This window comes from Zychaea mexicana (assembly GCF_025766255.1).
Source record: "Zychaea mexicana strain RSA 1403 chromosome Unknown BDB00scaffold_54, whole genome shotgun sequence".
Classification (NCBI taxonomy): domain Eukaryota; kingdom Fungi; phylum Mucoromycota; class Mucoromycetes; order Mucorales; family Lichtheimiaceae; genus Zychaea; species Zychaea mexicana.
The window spans coordinates 117011-134940 of record NW_026516717.1 but is presented as its reverse complement, the minus strand read 5'-3'; the positions used below and the strand labels follow the sequence as shown (position 1 = coordinate 134940).

Here is a 17930-nt window from a genome sequence, read left to right as displayed (position 1 = left end):
ATGATGGCAAACCAAAGACAAGTACGTTTTTGCTCCTCTGTTTGTGGGTTTTTAAAATGTTGGGCAGAGTAAGCAAAAAGCTAATGTTTCTCTCTCTCTCTTTTCATTACCTTGATAACCAGAGTTGGCACAGTATACCAAAGTGTTTACAAAGATGGCTGCAGCTGGATGTATTACTGCAGTACTACCTGAACATACACGTTCCAGCACCGATCGATACCTAGCAGCAGAAGAAAAGGAGGCTGAGAAATACATGATCACAACCGCAAAGGATTTACAAGCAATTAAGATGGCAGCGCATGCACAGATTGAGGCCGAATCATCAATGGCCGAAGGAATCGGCATGGTATGGTAACAAGGGCGCAAAAGAATAAGGGAACACTGTATGAGCCATGGGGTTTTAGAAATTGCGACCTAATGATGCGGTGTAATTGTAAATTATCTAGAAACGTAAAGCAGAAGATTCGTTAGGCCCGACAAACAGCAAGAGAGCAGCACGGAAGGGCGACGATGATCTTGATGTTGAGGTCGATCCAAAAGTATTTTTTGGTATCCACTATGAAAAATTTACAATGATCTTTAGAAACAACGTAAGTACAGGAGAGAAGGAAATTGAATATGGGCAATGTGGTATTGTGTGAAGACGTGCCAAGTATTAAATGTGTCATGTAGGCCATTGTGGATTATGCAACCGAGCGGGTCAACCATACAGCTGGTCAAGTCATTAAAGCATTTTTAGATTACGGAAAGGCAAAGATGAAGAGTCTCCACGAGAATGATTCACGTACGTATTTTCCACATCCATATTACGCAAACGATGAGTTCTCGCTATTGTCTTTTTGCCTAAATTCTACTTTTTTTTTCTCATCATGGATATACAGCCTCGGCATCGCCTCTTCACATTGTCAACTGCATACCATCAGAAATCATTACGCAAGACGATATCGTGTTACAACCCGATCCATTAGAGCCCAACAAAAAGCCATCCCTTCAAGAAGTGGTCCGAGCCTACATTATGTTGCTCAAGACGGACCAGGCAGGATTTATCAAATCCAAGGATGAAATGGGCGCCAATCAATTTTCTGTCAACTTTGCCAAATTGCGGGAAACCATGAAGCGTCGTGTCTTTGAGGGCATCCTGCGTGAAAAGTATGGTGTTGCTACGTGTCGTATTGTTCGCATCTTGATCGAAAAGGGAAAGCTGGATGAATCGCAAGTGCAGAAATTGGCCATGTTGCCGCCTAAAGAAGCGAGAGAAAAACTTGGTTTGTTGCACACAAAGGGCATTGTTGAAATTCAGGCAAGTTATCATGCTAGATTTGGTTTTGGGGAATAGACGGGCTAATAAGTCGGTTTCTATGTAATAGGAAGTACCTCGATCGGCTGACCGTGCCCCAGCACGTACATTCTTTCTTTGGTACGTCCCCTTGGAAAAATGTTATCAAGAGGTGTTGATCGATGCTTACCGCGTGATCCTTAACCTTCAACAACGGAAACGAGAAGAATTGAAAATCCGCAGTCGTTTGTTGGATAAATTGAGCCGTCAAGACGTAATGGAAAACATGGATTTGCTGGGCGATGCAGATAAGGCCGAACTGAGCCAAATGCAAAAAGTAATTCAACGACTGGAAACCTCCAAAAAGCGCATGGACGATGTTGTGATGATCTTTCGGGATTTCTGAGAAAAACTGAAAGTTGACTCTAGCCTATAAACATATACAATTCAATTAAAAAAACACATATAAAAAAAATGCATTTTGTTTTTTTCATCACCATTAATCATCATCTCTATATCCTCTCGATGAGTCCAGTTGACGTGTATTGTATGGTCCATAATATGATTTATTGTTACTGCTGGCTTGGCAAGACATTAAATTAATGTAACGATAATTGAAGAGACATGCGACAAGTAATAAATACACATGTTGCTTGCTAAGCTATACTGTGTAGATTACTGCAGTTATCCGACTTCTGGGGAAGCAATAGCATAAAAACCATCCATCGATCCAAGCGGTGGTCCATCGATATTGGCATTCGTGCCGTTCTTTCTCCACATACGGTACATGGTTGATATAGGCTTCCATCCAAGCTTGTCCGCAAACAACTCTGAAGGTGCGGGAGTAGCAGTCCATGCATCTACTGCAAACTGATGAGGATGAGGAGCAGCAGCCTCGGTGTGGTTGTCATTCACACCAACCGCCATAGTCAACCGAGTCACCAAATCCAAAGCATGATCCAGTGTATCTGCATACAAGGGAGCGATCCGATAAGTTCCACTTGCACAGCGTCGCATGCATCCCAGGCCGACGATCTTTTGTTGTTGATTCAACAAGACAAAGCCCCAACCATGCTTGACATGATAGGACACCCAATGCGACACGAATGTGGCGCGCCGCATGCCTGTGCAACCATGGTCATAGTCAACAAGTTGCTCTAATGTGGCTTGATCTAAACCCACGGTACGAACACCATCCGTCGCGGTCGAATGAGCAGGATGACTCACACCACCACCGACATAGCGGACAATTTTCGTTTGAACCACAAATCCGGATTTCTTGTACGTTTCCATTTGAGCTTCAACGGCATCCAGGCCGATCCAGGGACTTGCTGACAGGTGCGAGAGGGCATGCGTGAATGTTTGGAACCCATAACCTTTTCCACGATACAAAGCGTCCACAACGTAAAATGCAATATAGCCTGTGTTGTCGTCATGCTTGATGGCACAAATAGATGATACAATCTTTTCTGCTGCCGATGTTGTTGTTGTCTGCTGGGTTATCGTACCGACAAAGAAACTAGCAGGGTCCGATGGATAGTATGCGTGCTTGATATCATTACCGTTCATTCCTGGGTCCCACTTTTCCGCGACAACCCATGGATACAAGATTTCTGAGGCTTCTGAAGCACTCACACAAGAGCGTACTCGAAAAGGGGACATAGCAATAAAAAGATAGAGGGGTGTTGAAGCGCTAGTAGGTTCCCCCCCTTCTTCCCTATATATAATAAAATTCCTTTTTTTTTTACTCGGCGCCTTTCGCAAATTTCGTTTTTCCATTTGTTACAGTATGTGGCGCATGCGACTTTCGTGACCCAAGATAGTGGCACCACCCATTGGTGCTTACTGTTATTATGAACAGGTAGAGGATTCATATGTTCAGCATTTAAGACGTATCTTGAGCACTCATGATTGCTCTGACATACACGTCACTAGAAGCGTATATGTTAGTCTAATAAGGATAGTAGAAGGATCCTCTAAGAGAGGTGATATAACTGTTTACTTGATATGGCAAATATGAGAGAGCCACGACCGGTTACTACAAAACTGTACACGGCATCTTGTATACAACAGATCACTTATTTTTATCTATGATATTCTAGGGTTTCCAATGATCCAAGAAAAAGGTATTCAATGGTTTCCTATTAGCAGCAACAGAAAAGACGGAAGACCTTCACCATGAATAAAGATCTAAAAAACTCACATTGAGGAATTGATGTTTTATATTCTAGTGGATATAATGATATGGTGTATGGAATTCTATGTACCATGAGAAACAATTCCGATAAGTAGAGTTCAGCCACTATTGAATCCTACATAGTATATACATACCCTTCACTTGGAAAATCCATCTCTTATTATGCTTTTTTCTCTGTCTAACCCACTAACTCCTGCTTCTACTATCGCACATTCGCGTCGGATGATGAGTCAATGAGCAGCGGTGTATCTACTACTACTACTACTTTTACTTTTTACTTTAATCAATGTCTTTTCTTCTCCACAGCCTGTGAAATTGGCTTTCAATCACAACAGACCTCCAGAAAGTTCTGGTGTCACTAAAAAAATTCAATACCTGACCCACCGTGTCAGCAAGATGGAGAGAGAGAGAGAGGAGGAACATACCAAATATTCGCACACGCAAAAACCTCATGGGATGTTGCTGCAGACAAAATCCACCAAGGCAGAACTCCGTCCCATGCTTGGGCACGATACCCGTTTGTTGAGAAGTAGGAATGCAAAAGATCGTCGTATTTAGGTGTAATGTTCGTCACGTTCCAACGAGTTGATTCTTAATAATGAGGGTGATACACTAGCCAGAATCCAACCCTCTTTTGAAACTAACCAACGCTTGTTGCTCTTGTTGATAATGGTGCTGATGCGGTTCTGCTGTTGTCAACGTATCGCGGGTATGTAATGTGAACCTACCTTGTTGATATAAATAAATGTAAATCTAGAGTTTTTTTTTTGGTTGTAGTCTTCCATCTGTTTCTCAGCAGCATCTATATCCCGTTTCAAGGCACGTAATTCTTCGCTGTGTAGGGTCGCCCACTATTTTCCAGAGTGCCATAAAACGCTTATTTTGCCGTTGTGCTTGATGATATACAAAAAAAAAAGGCTGATACAATGTTTCCCCCGATGGATAGTGAACGTCATATGTGTCTTGAGCGTACAACACAGGAAATTCATGGTTTAAGAAGGATAAAGGGGATGACGATCAAAGTGAAGAAATGTTATTTTGACACAATCCCGATTTCATATGTGAAGAGTAGTATTCGTCGTCACACAACAACAACGCCTACTGTACATCATCCATCACTAGCGCTGTTTTTTTTATTCATGCAGCAGAATTCTACAGTATCCTCGGAATGAAGTCCGACAAATTAACCTCTTTTAACAATGTGTATTACATTTACATCAGCCATCAGAATGCTTAAATCTCTGTAAATCGTAATAAAATACGAGAATGTAATAAGGAAAATCGAGGAGAAGCAGTATGAGCTAAAGTCACACCCCTCAGTTTAATTATATGTAGTTAGTGGGCAGCCTTTTCATGTATTGCATCTAAGAAATCCAGTGTACTGCTTGCTACTGTCATACATCACACTTTAGCCTTTCTTTTTTCTGACTTTGCAAAATGAAAAAAAAAATGCTTGTGTTTCCCTGTGTTCCCCCTGCATATATGCACTGTAGAAAACAAGGGGAAAAAAAAGGAAATAAAAGCATGTGTGAATCACCAAGAGTTGGTAGAATAAGGAGTAGAGTTATCAATTGTTCACTCAATTTCATTACCAGAGTATGTGATATCCCTTATTTTTTTCGTGTTCGTCGCTCTCGGTAATGTATGTTCATCAAGATCTTACATTGATAGCAAAAAGAACCAAGCTACAACACATGTACTGAAATGCTTCCAGAATGATACATTATGTCGATAGGCAGTAGTACATGGCAGTAAAAGATTTACCAGTAGTAGCAGTAGCAGCAAAAAATTGTGATCCGTCCCCATGTGTCAGGTGGAGGTTAATTATACAGTGCACAAGCACATTACAGTGTACATCATTTATGTAACTAAAAAAAGTAAAAAAAAAAGGTTAGGTTTGCTTCACATCACATCCACGTGCTCGTGCTGCCTTTGTGGTGTGTTATAAGTTTCGTTTCAAATGCTGGTTGTATATGTACACACTTTAAGAATTCTATGATAGCATGATTGATATACAGGTAAAATCATATTAAGCCCGCCAAGAACTGGTAAGATACACTTTTTGAGTAATTCTAAGCAAGTTTTATATTGAGCACAGCAGCAAATGAAAACTCTTTACAAAAACGGTGGCGATCCCTCTCTCAAACACTTATTTTTTTGAAGCAGCAGTAACGGTAGTAGTATAGTGGGTACTAGTAGTAGTAAGGGATCGTCGTCGTCAACGTAATGACCATCATCACCCTATAAATATCAGTGATGATGGAAGAGAATCGAATTTATACATAGTAGAGTTCAAGTTATGTATTGTATTGTAGCTATTCTCCCCTTTTTAGACAAATGGGATTTTTAATTAAAAGGTTAATTCTTCCAACGCGTTATTTAATTGTTTCGAGCCAATTCAACCTTAAAAAAAATTATAGTTAGATGGGCCCATCATACCACACCTGCCTGTCATCAGTCTGAAATGCGTGTTGGTTGTTGTTGCTACAATATACATCCTTTCTGTGAAGTATCATAGTAGTATTAGTAGTAGTAGCTTAAATATTCATATGTACGAACTAATAACTTCTTCCCCTTTTCCTTCTCATTTTTGTCTCCCGTTTACTGGCTTAGTGTAATGTGTATTACTACTACGACCCTGAATATTTGCCATTCGGCTTTATATTACTTTTTAACACTACTTTATATATGCATTGAACCAAAGGAACCCTCCAGAGTATGTAGTAGAGACTGACAGACACACCTTTTTTTTTGGGTAGATACCTCACCTCCCAATTCCTCCAGTCAAACCACCCCCCCCCACTCCTTCCTGTGCTTTCTCCTCATCTTTGCAGTCAGATATCGGTAACACTCTTTGTATTAATGATGCTCATGTGGACTCTATTGGGGAGCCACAAAAGAGCACATAAAATTCGACGGAATTTACTGCTTCTTTTAGGGCTTATTATATAACTTTTTTTCGTCACACAGCAAAGCAAAAGCGTTGAGGGAGGGGAGATGATTTAATGCTTATCCTTTTGAGCATTGAATGTCAAACAGGCTAGTTAAAATAAAAAAGAGAGTAGGGATAGTAGTAGTAGTAATAGTAGTAGTAGTAGAAAGAAAAGAAGGAGTTCTTTCTGATTAGGCGTTCTCCATAACTTGCACACACACACACACACACACACCAGATGAACGTGTTCTTTTGAGGGGGAGGTGCGAGTAGGTGTGTCTGTGGCTCTATTTTATTTCCGTGTAGTGGGTTGACAGAAAGAAAAAAAGGGAGGCACGGACCAAAACATTGTGAATGGCGAAATCACCGTTTGTCTCATTCAACCATCCTCCCTCCCTCCTTCTTGTTCATGATCTGTCTTAACACTGGTGTATTGTTTTTAGAAAAAAAAAAGAGTTCTCCTCGGTGTATCTCACAAGAAACGTATAATGGGCCCCCACCCCCACCCTCCCCCTTCCACGCGCTTGTCACAGTGAATTAAAGGAAAACATGGTAAGTGTGATAGCACGTAGTTAGTGAAATAACCCCTTCGGTGCTCGAAAGGTTTTTTTTTTTTTTTTGTGGGTGTGAGTATGCCCCTGCAGCAACAGCACGCATAATAGAAGAACGCACGCACACACATCCCAGACAAAAAGGACTCTCTCCCAAAGAGCTGCGCTGTGCTGTGTCCGTCGATCCAAGCAAAAAGGCAAAAGAGAAAGGACTGCTCTGCTCACTGCTCTTTCTTTCTTTCTTTCTTTTAACCCACACGACCCCTATTTTGCTTTTGCTCCTTCTTTTTCACTTGTATTCTTGTTCCTTAATTTCTCTCTCTCTCTTTACCTTCTTTACCTTCTTTCATCCCACATCTAACCTCTTTCTTTCCCTCGTTTCGTTCCTTTCCTTGTCAAGAAAGAAGAAGAAGAAAAAAGAAGCTATCGTGTATTTTTTATATATGGATTCAGTGGAGAAGCAGCCAAGAACAACCTCATCCTCCACATTGTTTGATTCCAGTACCACAACCACAACCACAACCACCAGCAACAGCAACAGCAGCAACATGTACAACAACGGAGGAGCTGGTGTTCATCCACTTCACGAAATACGTCGTCCATCGCCGTCGTTGCCATCGTCTGATACCTTGTCACAAACATCCAACAACAACAATGAAGAAGAAGAATCCGGTCTCTGCTCCGTCTTTGAAAAGCTGAAAACGGAAGACCAGCGAAGGTAAATGGACTTTTTGGGATATGGAATGATAGAGCCCCTCCTTCCACCAGTTTGCCCCCATGGTTTAACACTTTTGTTTTTCTCTTGGTTCCATCCGAACAAAAAGAAATTCTTCGCCGGGTGCAAAACATGGTGATGATAGGGTCAAAACTGCAGCGCATAGATCCATGAGTGTCGATGTTGGATCAGTCCATCACAACCATCACCCTCGTCAGCACCCTCACCACCACCAGCATAAACTGCCTTCGTCTGCGTCTTCTTCCTCAACAACAAGGGCTAGCGGTAATAGCAGTACGAATGGAAACAATGTGCCTACGTCAACAAGCATTCAGGATCTCCTGTCCAAGAATCTCCTCTTTGACGGCGGCGATCCTCACAAAACTGCTGGTAAATGGGAGAGGGGGGCCACTGATAATAAAATGGCGTTTGTGTGTGTGTGTGTGTGTATATATATATATTGAGTGAGTTGTGGAAGAAGGACAAAAAAAAGGGGTGGGGGTGAGGGTCAGGTTGGAACGAGAGAGAGAGAGAGAGACAGCACGCACTACCTACCAAACAAGCTAAAAAAAATTTCTACTCATCCGTTGCATAATTTCTTTCAATTTTAGACATGTTTCCAACAGCACCTCGAAACGATCCTTATTTCCGCAACCGATACGGCTCCACCGACAAACTATCGTCCCCGCTTGTCAACGACAATGGACTGGTAAACACTAACAACAACAACAACAACAACAACAACAACAACTAGTGCGTATGTACTTACATGAAAGATGTTTTTTCCTAGTTTCCATCGTCGTCGGCGCTTGATTTGGCATCCTCCCTTCGTCGCAACTCTGCACGACAGAATAGAAGCGTCGAGTCCCTGAGGAGCAAGTCGTGGGCACAGTATCTGGAGAATGCGGATGTTGCGCCCTTTGAGGATGCTTCCACTCTCCCTAATGCACGTGCTCAGGCTGCTTTTTATGGCCAACAGCCCAGAAGATTTTCCTATGGCTGGCCACCCACTTCTGCCGCTGCTGGTGCCACGGGAGATCATCCAAAGCACCATCATCAACAACAACACTACTTATCCAACGGTATGAAATATAAAAACAGTCGATTGACCGCCTCTCAGTCCTATTCGGATCTACATGGCGCTGCCTTGCGCTCCTATTACCAACAACAGTCTGCTCCTGCTCCGCCTACAACACCCACGACCACAATGCATGACGCGCTGGTAGCAGCCGCTGCTGCAGCAGCCGCCGCCGCCAACAATACCAATGAAGACCTGTCGTCTGTCCCGTGTCCACAGTATCATCAGTTTGGATTTTGCATGCTCGAGGACCAATGTCCTTATGCGCATCATCAGCTTCCTCATCACCATCACCATCATCCATTGGATGCTGCCGACCCTCCATCGTCACCTCAACTGACAGCTGGAACAGGACAAGGAGGCATGCCTGCTCTGCCTTTCTACCATCCTTCATCCATTTATCAACAGTACTCCATGCTCCACAACTTGGCTTCGACATCACCCAATTTCAACAAGTCCTCTATGAACGGCAGCAGCAACAACAACAACAACAACTTGGTCCCACCACATCATCATCAATCCTCATTACCCACAACACCCACTGCACAACAGCAACGATTTGATGCTACTGCTTCAACCAGACCTTTGAGCCGTCGTGGCAGTCCAGCGACATCATCGAGCAGCGTGCCATCCGAAGAACAAAACCGTTTCGCCGGTGCCAAATTGGAAGATTTTCAAGGCAAAATCTATGAATTATGCAAGGACCAGAATGGATGTCGGTTCTTGCAAAAGAAGCTTGAAGAACCTGATCGACAGCAATTGCATCTTATCTTTGACGAAGTTCAGCCTCATTTTGTGGAATTAATGACAGGTAGCAACCGGACGATTTCTAGGAGTAACAACTTGAAGAGTGATAATAATCCATCATTTTTCGCATTTGTAACCAATGATGCATGTAGAGCCATTCGGTAATTATCTGTGCCAGAAGCTCATTGAGCATTGCGACGATAGCCAACGGGATATTTTGGTCGATACCGTCGCACCTGATCTGCTCAAAATCTCATTGAATATGCATGGCACGCGTGCAGTTCAAAGATTCATCGAGTTTCTATCCACGTCTCAGCAGGTATATATAGCCAGGGAAGGGGTTGTGATCACATGATTTCCTTACTTATATTGATTATCCTCTCATTGTAATTCCAATAGATTCATGCAGTGACGGTTGCTCTAAACCCTAACGTAGTCACCTTGATCAAAGACTTGAACGGCAACCACGTGATCCAAAAGTGTCTTCATCGGTTATCAGCTGAGCACAAACAGTTTATCTATGATGCAGTCAGTGAACATTGTATCCAGGTTGCTACGCACCGTCATGGCTGCTGTGTACTCCAACGCTGCATCGATTATGCATCGGAAGCACAAAAGGTAAATTAACTTACTGCTTCTTTTGCCCGCTAAATACAATGGCTGCGCTTCTATTCGTGTCCCCCGCCAACCCCCTTCTCATTTACCTCTTTTTTTTTTGTTCATGCTGGGGTGGGGGGGTTATATAGAATCAACTTGTCAAAGTGATTACATGGCATGCATTGCCTCTTGTTCAAGATCCGTTTGGTAATTACGTGGTGCAATACGTCCTTGACTTGGGTGATATCGCATACACCGATACCTTGGTCCGTTGCTTCCTTGAGCACGTATGCGACTTGAGTGTGCAAAAATTCAGCTCCAATGTCATTGAAAAGGTGAGTCCCCAATTCTTATCTGTTCATGTCAAAAAGAAACACACCCATTGAGCTGACCTCCTTTCATCAAGTGCATTCGAGTGGCCGAACCAGATACGCGTCGACTGATGGTCACTGAACTACTGAACGAAACCAACATTGAAAAGCTACTGCGAGACTCTTTTGCAAACTATGTTGTACAAACATGTCTCGAATACGCAGATCAAGACCAGCGTGTGCAGGTTTGTTGATACTCCCAAGAGCACCTAACGCTTATGTAGTAGCAGCCAGATATTGATCGTACTTTTCTAGCTTGTGGAATACATTCGCCCCTTGTTGCCTTCGATCAGGAGCACACCCTATGGTAAACGGATCCACAGCAAGATCCAACGTGAGCAACCGCAGCAAGGCGGTGCAGGTAGCAACGGTGGCCGTCAACGCGGTGTCAGACAACACCAAAGTCTTGGCTCTTTGCGCTATGGCAGCAACAGCAGCTCGTTTGGATACCAGAACGGAGAGGGGTCGCTTGCTGCGTTTGGACTTCCATTGATTGGGAACAGCAGTGACCCACTCTATCCATACCCGTAGAAAAAATAATATCGTATTATATTCTGTTACACTCCTCCTCCTACCTGCCTCCTCCCTATCAGGTTCCGCCCTTTATTCCCAAATCCACACATACCAGCCCTCCTCTCTTTCTGTTGTAAAAAGGTCACATCCTCCCCTTTTCTTTCTTGTTACCCTTGGCAGTTAATCCAAGTGTTCTTCTCTCTCTCTCTCTCTCTCTCGCGCGTACTTTCTTCCTTCTCCAACACACCACCACCAGACGAGAGAGAGTTGACACTTTTTTATTAATGCGTCAGGATTGTTCTTCTACTTTTAGCTGTTGTTGTGTTCTCTTCCTTTTTTCCCTCTTCTCTTTTGCTTTCTTTTTTCATCAGCATTTGCGTCTTTTTATTTATTTATTTATTCTCTCTCTCTCTCTCTCTCTCTTCCCTTTTGATTTCGTTTTTTACTGATTCGTCAAACAAATGTACTTACAAAATACATGGAAGTTTATAATGTTAGTGTGCTTTCTGGCCAAAAGAGAGAAGAGGATTGATTATTGTCTTTCTATGAGTCGATCAACAAAGCTATATATATATATAATGGTACATGGAGAAACAAGAACGCGTATGAACTACAGTAAACAACTTGAAACAGTTTAGTATCACTGCTGTTTATTTTTACAGATGGGCAGAGGCTTTGGTAGACTTGATAATGCTGGCTGCAACATGTAACGCAATAGCTTCGACGGTCACCATGGGGTTGACGCCACTGGCTGTTGGGAACAAGGATGCATCGGCCACATATAGATCCTTGACGTCCCATGTTTCACCCGTGGGTTTTGTAGCGGACACCTTTGGCGAAACGCCTAGACGACTTTTCATATATACGTAACGTGTGTGTGAGTGAGTGAGAGAGCTGACAAAACCGTGAACAAATCCTAGAACATTGACGTTTTACCAAGATCCCATCTGATGTGCACTGCCATACAAATTGACGCCATTTTCGGGCAATCCATACTTGGCCACCTTGTGTCGCCATGCTTGGAACCGAGGAAGATCCGCACGAATCTCTTCGTCCTGAGCAAACACAAATGGACCCACACCCCGCTGACACGTGTGGACCTGACGCGCACCAGCAGCAGCCAAGATCATGACGGCACGATCCAAAGCGGCTTCGAGCGAGCGACGATCACCCTTGGACAAGGTGTAATCAAACGCGATATGGCCTTGGTCATTGTACTTGACAGTGCCGACCGAATCCTTGTCACGACTGATCAAGACAAGCGGCATAAAGTGGCGGTAATTAAGCATCGTCTGCTTATGCTCAACCGGACCGCGCCAGGGCAAGATGGCAGCAAATAAGCCCATGTGACTGGCAGGCACTTCAATCTTGGCGCCATAGCCACCGCCCAGTTCATTTTCTGCCACATTGCTGACCGTCGTAAGGATGGAGCCAGCATGCATATCCACTGGATCGTCAAACATGCCATAGACAAATTGGCATGGATGGAGTCTCAAGTGCCGGCCAATGTGTTTGTTGGTCAGTCCGCTGTGGAGCAGCAGCCCAGGTGTGTTCATGGATCCGGCAGAAACAATCACTCGGTCGGCATACAGTTTGATTTTCGTGTCGCTGTTGTGCACAACGCATTCAACCCCAACTGCTTTTTTGTTCTCGCTCAATACGCGCGTGACCTTGGTTCGGTCGAGGAATTGAGCACCCTTGGCATGCGCATCGCGTAGCCAGGTATTCATCGTGCCATTCTTGATACCATCGGTACAGCCATAAAAGCACCAATTGCATTCGTGGGATTGGCCGCCGGTGTTTTGTGGAACATCGGCAATGGGATACCCTAGTTTACTAACGTAGGGTGTGGGGTAAAAAAAAAAGAGTCATGGGAAAATTGCATGAATTTGGTTTGTCTTTCCTCCACTTTTTCCATACATTGTACGTACTGGCATCCTTCAATGAAAAGCTGGTTAGGTTTGTTGTGCTTGATCCCCGAAGCAGTGGCTCCAATACGTTCGTAAACACGATCAAGGTCTTTGACAAACTGTTGTTCCTATTAGTTATTGCATGTGTATATATTTGAGAGAGAGAGAGAGAGAGAGAGAGAGAGCTAGCTTTATATGTACATTACCTGTGGAGACATAAAGTGCGTCAAGCCGAACTTTTTACCCCATTCTTCACGCACGTAGTGTTGAGGCTATATGACAGATAAAAAAAAGGATGACTGATATGAGAACAAGTATATACACACACCACACGACTTTCCGGTGAGTAGTTTTCAAGGACATTTTTTTTAACGCGACGGGAAAAGTGGTACCTTGAGAGAAGCTGACCAGTTGACCGTGGTACCGCCACCAAACGCCGAAGCACAAAAGACCTGTGCAAGACCGTTCTCGCTCATCAACAGAGACTGTGCTTCAATCAAGTTCTTGATGCCTGTTTTCTCATCCCAATGGAACTCGCTCTCATGGTAGTAGGTACCCTTTTCGATCACGAGTACCGATTGGCCTGCCGCGGCTAGTTCTGCAGCGCACACACCTAAAATGTTTCCGTCCGTCTTGCATGAGAAATGATTCGGGGGAGTAAAAAAAAATAAAAAAGGTGTTTGACTACCTCCACCAGCACCACTGCCTACAATAATAGCATCAAACCGTTTCGACATGAATTGACTCTCCACCTCGTCCAAGGTCACCATGGGCAATCGTTCCGTAACGTGTTTAGGCTGATAATCTTTTTGAGACCTGACAGGGTCTCGACCTTGGTAGCCAATAGCTTGATAAGCAGGACAGGACGGATTTCGATATATCGCATTGACAACAAGACCCGTCAAGGTAGAGTATAATCTCTGCAACGGGGGCAACATGGACGTCTTCCAACTTGTCATCGCCTTTTGCCGCTCGTTTCGCTCGAGTTGCGCGAATCTGTTAAAGTGGCCCGTCAATAGAAATGTGCCGGCTGCACTGTCCAATAGGTTCAGTATCGTTTGCAATCGCTCGCGTTGGTCCGGTCGTAGTTGTTCCAAGAGCTCAACCACGGCATGGGCATCGGTGGATCCCGAATAGCTTATATAGGCTGATAGGGCTGCTGCTGCTTGTTGCGTAGTATTGCTTGTTGTGTTACTGACAGTTTGGAGTTTGGCTTGTTCTTCAGGTGAGAGTGGGGCTACGACTGCGTCTGCAATAGCAGCAATGACGTTGACTTGGGCTTTTGTGAATATCATCCCCGATGGAATACTCGATTTAAAAGAAAATTGGGAGAGAGGAGAAAAAGTAAATAAAATGGAAAGGAAAAGAGGTAAAACAAAGATGCATCTAGTTTTAGTAAATTTGTTTTTGTGCGTGCGTGTGTGTTACAAATAATATAGAGAGGCGAAATAGGTGCTAGTAAACTTGTAGTGGGCGCGTTGATGGAAGAGTCGTACAGCGTAATGCCAAACATCCCTTATTGCCTACAGCATCCGCACCATCTCTTCCTTGCGAAACTCACGGTAGCTTTACGGTAGCTTTGTAGCAGCAGAGATTTGCTCATCATCTACATACCTTGGCAGGCATATGCTGGTATATACACCTCACCCACTGTAACGCTTGTGCTATGTATGATGGTAGCAATGCCTCCTCAATGAGGTACTCGATAATAGTTTCACTGTTACATATCAATTTTTCGGAAAAACGAATCGTCACCAGCATAACTACATACATATTTCGTTTGCTGTCTGCTGGAATAGTGTTCATCGTCATACAACACAAGTTGAGATGGTGGAGGGGGGCTCTGGTTGCTTACGCCTAACGAATGAATATCTATAAAACACTTTACTGTGACATATATGTATATGATCGACCGTAGTTGGTGAAAAAAGTATTACGTGGTCAAGCCCACGTTTCTAGAACCCGATTATTCTCACACCTTTTTTCTCCAGTGGACAATTGCACCCAGTGCATACATGCATACGCAGGACATACACAGTCGACTTTTTATTGTTATAGTAGTGATCAGATTCAAAGAGTTAACTTTTGTAATGGCGCGAATACAATCCACGACGGTCTTTTTCAGTTTCTTAAGTGATGTAATACAAAAAATCGCAGGAGGAAGGGGGGGAGTGGGACCATCCACGATCTTGATATTTTAAATAGCATGTTGCATGTCAAGTTAACGAGACAGGCTTCGGTTCTAACCCGCTTGCTCAAAGATGTCTGGCTGAAAAACTTATACTTGTTTTATGTTGATGTGTCCATTATAAATAAGCGGCTTTAAAAAACTTTTGTTTGCTACACCTGCAGCGAATGTATTGAGTGGGGTTACCTACACATGATGTGTGTGTACGTATCGCAAAACATGTTGGTAGAAGAGAGAAACGAAAAAGTGTATGTACGAATGCAATGTTACTCGAAAGATTTGCTTTACTCATGGTGCTTTTCTGGCTCTCGAGAGATATCATGTCTATTTAGAGTATGATAACAGTAGTTGATCCCTCCAAATCCCCACGCCACGGACGTATGGACAGATGGGAAATCTGCCCTGCTTCAGATATTGAGTGATGCGTCGTATTGAATTGATTTGGTCTTTGAGAATCTTCCTCTTTGCACAAGCATTTTAGCAGCTTAAAAAGCCAGGATGATTCGAATGACTCTGTAGTATAAAAGAAAGTGTAACATTTATAAAAGCTCGGCACTGTCATTTGTCACAGAACTTGATATACACGCGTGTCTTTATTGCACCAGTGTGAATGTAGCTACAGTCGACTGCATTTTTGCTTCTGAGACTTGATGATTTTTTCCTATTATTGACGTATTGTCACTTGTTTATCTTCATGATGCCATGCCAAGGCCCGTTGTTGTATCCTTTTATACGTAAATGTAACCTGACATGGAACTCATGCAACTTTATTTAGTTTGATGGCCCTAAAATAGATCTTGCTTCTTGTTCACTTGCTATATACATCTTTACTATATAGCCATCCTTAACTGTTCGTTCAATGAACGTGTTGTGATCATCGGCGAATATTAATAATAAAAACTGTTTTTTTGCATGTGTGCACGATGAGGCTGCTGTCTTTCTCGGTATTCCCCAACGGATCCTAAAAAATTCGCTGTTTGCCGGTTTTGACTTGGGGCTTCGGAGGCCCCCTCCCCACGTCCAAAGTATGTGCGGCGCATTGGGTCTGATCGGATCGCAATGCGAGTTTTATTTTTCCTTTGATCCGAACGTCTAATTGGAGAAACGCGCATGAGGGCCGGAATTGACCCCATCTGATATATCTTTTTTTATTTTTGGCCACACCGTCCAATGTCGAACGGGAAAAAAAGTCCACTGTCGAAGAAACACTGGAAAATAGAGGAATGGAAGAAAGAAAACCATTCCAGCAGTATACGGGTCATTGATTTTTTTTTTGACATTTTACCATATTTTTGATGCAGTTTTTCCGACGTCTTTTACACTAATACAATGGATACATGTTATTGGTGTGTTACAAGCATATCCCATGTGTTACATAAGTATACCGTTCTTTTTCCTCTCAAAGGCGGTAGTCCTGTAAGAATGAGCCTTCATAATTTGCTGTACGGCGTATGTTTAACTGCCATGTGTAATACGCGTTCGTTATGGAACACTAATTGCGAGGACAGTGTAAAACTAAACAGTTTGAGAGCTTTTAGTATGCAAGATGGGGAACTCCGAAATCATATGTATTGACTAATTGAAGCCGTGAACTCGCATGCACGACCCGTAACAACGACCCTTCTTTCCCCCCTATAAGCTAAGCCTTGGCAAATAATTTTGAGAATGCTCGACTCTCGGTAATTCTCTTCTGCCGCCAAGTGGGCCAAGGCACAAAAAAAAAACTCAGCGGATGCAGACCACGACAGTATGTATCATTGTTAATGACATGAGAAAATGAAAAGACCCTATTAACCATGAAGGGAATTGACAACAACAGAATTGGGGTTTAAGCGCAAGCTTGGCATTATTTGATTGAGTAGAAAATAGTTAACAATGAGTTATTGATAAAGATCATTTACTCAATCCGCTGACCTTTCAACTGTATACAAGATACCGTAGTGGGATCGCTACTTATTTTTAAGAGTATTTATAATAAACAACAAGACAAGGAAAGTACAACAACGTGGACTTTCCTGCAGAAGAAGGGAACACGTAAGCGGAAATGAACACAGAGGAAAGTCCGGAAGCAACTGTGCGCCGATTTTTTTTTTTCAAGAGAGATATACCGTACAAGGAGACCAATGAACGCTATGGTTTTTCTCCTGTACAAATACGAATTGCTCGGTCATAAAACTGACTCACGGCTTGCCTTGGAGACATCATCACTGCCCATGATGTATTATGCTTTTCAAAAAGGGGGTGGGGGTAGAGTGTGTCAGTAGCAATGTTTCATTCAAACACAAGAAACCAAAAATTCGTTACCCGACGCTGTTTGTCTTTTGTTTGACACTTCCAGAAACCGAGAGTCCCTGCATCATTCATCCAGTCAGAAACTTGGCGGACACATCACGCGCCTAGCTGGTTGTTTTGTTTGAAAAATGACAAAAAACCTTTTTGAATCAAAAAATAAGTTCCACTCTTCTCCCATAAGAAGTAGCAGCAACAGAAAATAGAAACCAAACCACTTTTGGTTACAAGGCTGCAGGAACAGCGCCTCTCTCCCCGATGAGGCTACTGCTAGGTTGACATGGTGACGACGACCGATGATGATGATCTGCAGAAAAGACATAAAGACGTTGACTTGGATACCCAACCAGAGCTAGAGATCCCATTTTGTCACCATGTAACTAATTCTATTCCTGTTGTTATGGGACGCAACGAGTGGGGTATCCATGGCGACAAAGACAGAGAGCCGAGATTGGGAGGGTTGCCGGAGAATGAAGGAAGGTGGGGGGGGGGAGGAATATTAAACTTGGCGCTATTTAATTACCAGTGGGCTCTTGGCTGACTTGTTATGGAGCGATAATGGTAAA

General features: G+C 43.2%; 5 protein-coding genes across 5 annotated transcripts; 3 read left to right on the top strand and 2 right to left on the bottom strand.

Annotated features, from left to right (window-relative positions):
- Positions 1–154: 154 nt before the first annotated feature.
- Positions 155–1682, top strand: BDB00DRAFT_766415 (RNA polymerase III subunit RPC82-domain-containing protein; the record flags this gene model as incomplete). The annotated part of the gene is made up of 5 exons (XM_053119591.1): positions 155–346; positions 447–590; positions 673–784; positions 882–1304; positions 1372–1682. 5 exons carry the CDS (start codon positions 155–157, stop codon positions 1680–1682), a joined length of 1182 nt encoding a protein of 393 aa, XP_052978044.1.
- A 278-nt stretch (positions 1683–1960) lies between these two features.
- On the bottom strand, positions 1961–2938 carry BDB00DRAFT_873983 (acyl-CoA N-acyltransferase; the record flags this gene model as incomplete). The annotated part of the gene is made up of 1 exon (XM_053127166.1): positions 1961–2938. One exon carries the CDS (start codon positions 2936–2938, stop codon positions 1961–1963), a length of 978 nt encoding a protein of 325 aa, XP_052978043.1.
- A 4071-nt stretch (positions 2939–7009) lies between these two features.
- BDB00DRAFT_831422 (uncharacterized protein) lies at positions 7010–8261 on the top strand. The gene is made up of 2 exons (XM_053124115.1): positions 7010–7674; positions 7781–8261. The coding sequence occupies exons 1-2, from the start codon at positions 7400–7402 to the stop codon at positions 8133–8135; spliced, it is 630 nt and encodes a 209-aa protein (XP_052978042.1). The 5' UTR covers positions 7010–7399; the 3' UTR covers positions 8136–8261.
- Positions 8262–9211: 950 nt separating this feature from the next.
- BDB00DRAFT_766484 (armadillo-type protein) lies at positions 9212–10995 on the top strand (the record flags this gene model as incomplete). The annotated part of the gene is made up of 6 exons (XM_053119599.1): positions 9212–9560; positions 9649–9815; positions 9896–10114; positions 10243–10428; positions 10500–10649; positions 10720–10995. 6 exons carry the CDS (start codon positions 9212–9214, stop codon positions 10993–10995), a joined length of 1347 nt encoding a protein of 448 aa, XP_052978041.1.
- A 323-nt stretch (positions 10996–11318) lies between these two features.
- On the bottom strand, positions 11319–14267 carry BDB00DRAFT_977784 (uncharacterized protein). The gene is made up of 6 exons (XM_053129943.1): positions 13576–14267; positions 13280–13500; positions 13094–13159; positions 12909–13006; positions 11914–12813; positions 11319–11829 (listed from the first exon to the last, which is right to left on the bottom strand). The coding sequence occupies exons 1-6, from the start codon at positions 14180–14182 to the stop codon at positions 11634–11636; spliced, it is 2088 nt and encodes a 695-aa protein (XP_052978040.1). The 5' UTR covers positions 14183–14267; the 3' UTR covers positions 11319–11633.
- Between the last annotated feature and the right edge of the window lie 3663 nt (positions 14268–17930).

Bases quoted from the DNA above. Each gene is read 5' to 3' on its own strand.
- BDB00DRAFT_831422 (XM_053124115.1), top strand. From the start codon at position 7,400: ATGGATTCAGTGGAGAAGCAGCCAAGAACAACCTCATCCTCCACATTG. The intron at 7,675-7,780 runs GTAAATGGACTT...CCGAACAAAAAG, and splicing joins AAAACGGAAGACCAGCGAAG to AAATTCTTCGCCGGGTGCAA.
- BDB00DRAFT_977784 (XM_053129943.1), bottom strand. From the start codon at position 14,182: ATGATATTCACAAAAGCCCAAGTCAACGTCATTGCTGCTATTGCAGAC. The intron at 13,501-13,575 runs GTAGTCAAACAC...GAAACATTTTAG, and splicing joins AGGCAGTGGTGCTGGTGGAG to GTGTGTGCGCTGCAGAACTA. The intron at 12,814-12,908 runs GTACGTACAATG...ACCCTACGTTAG, and splicing joins CTTTTCATTGAAGGATGCCA to TAAACTAGGGTATCCCATTG.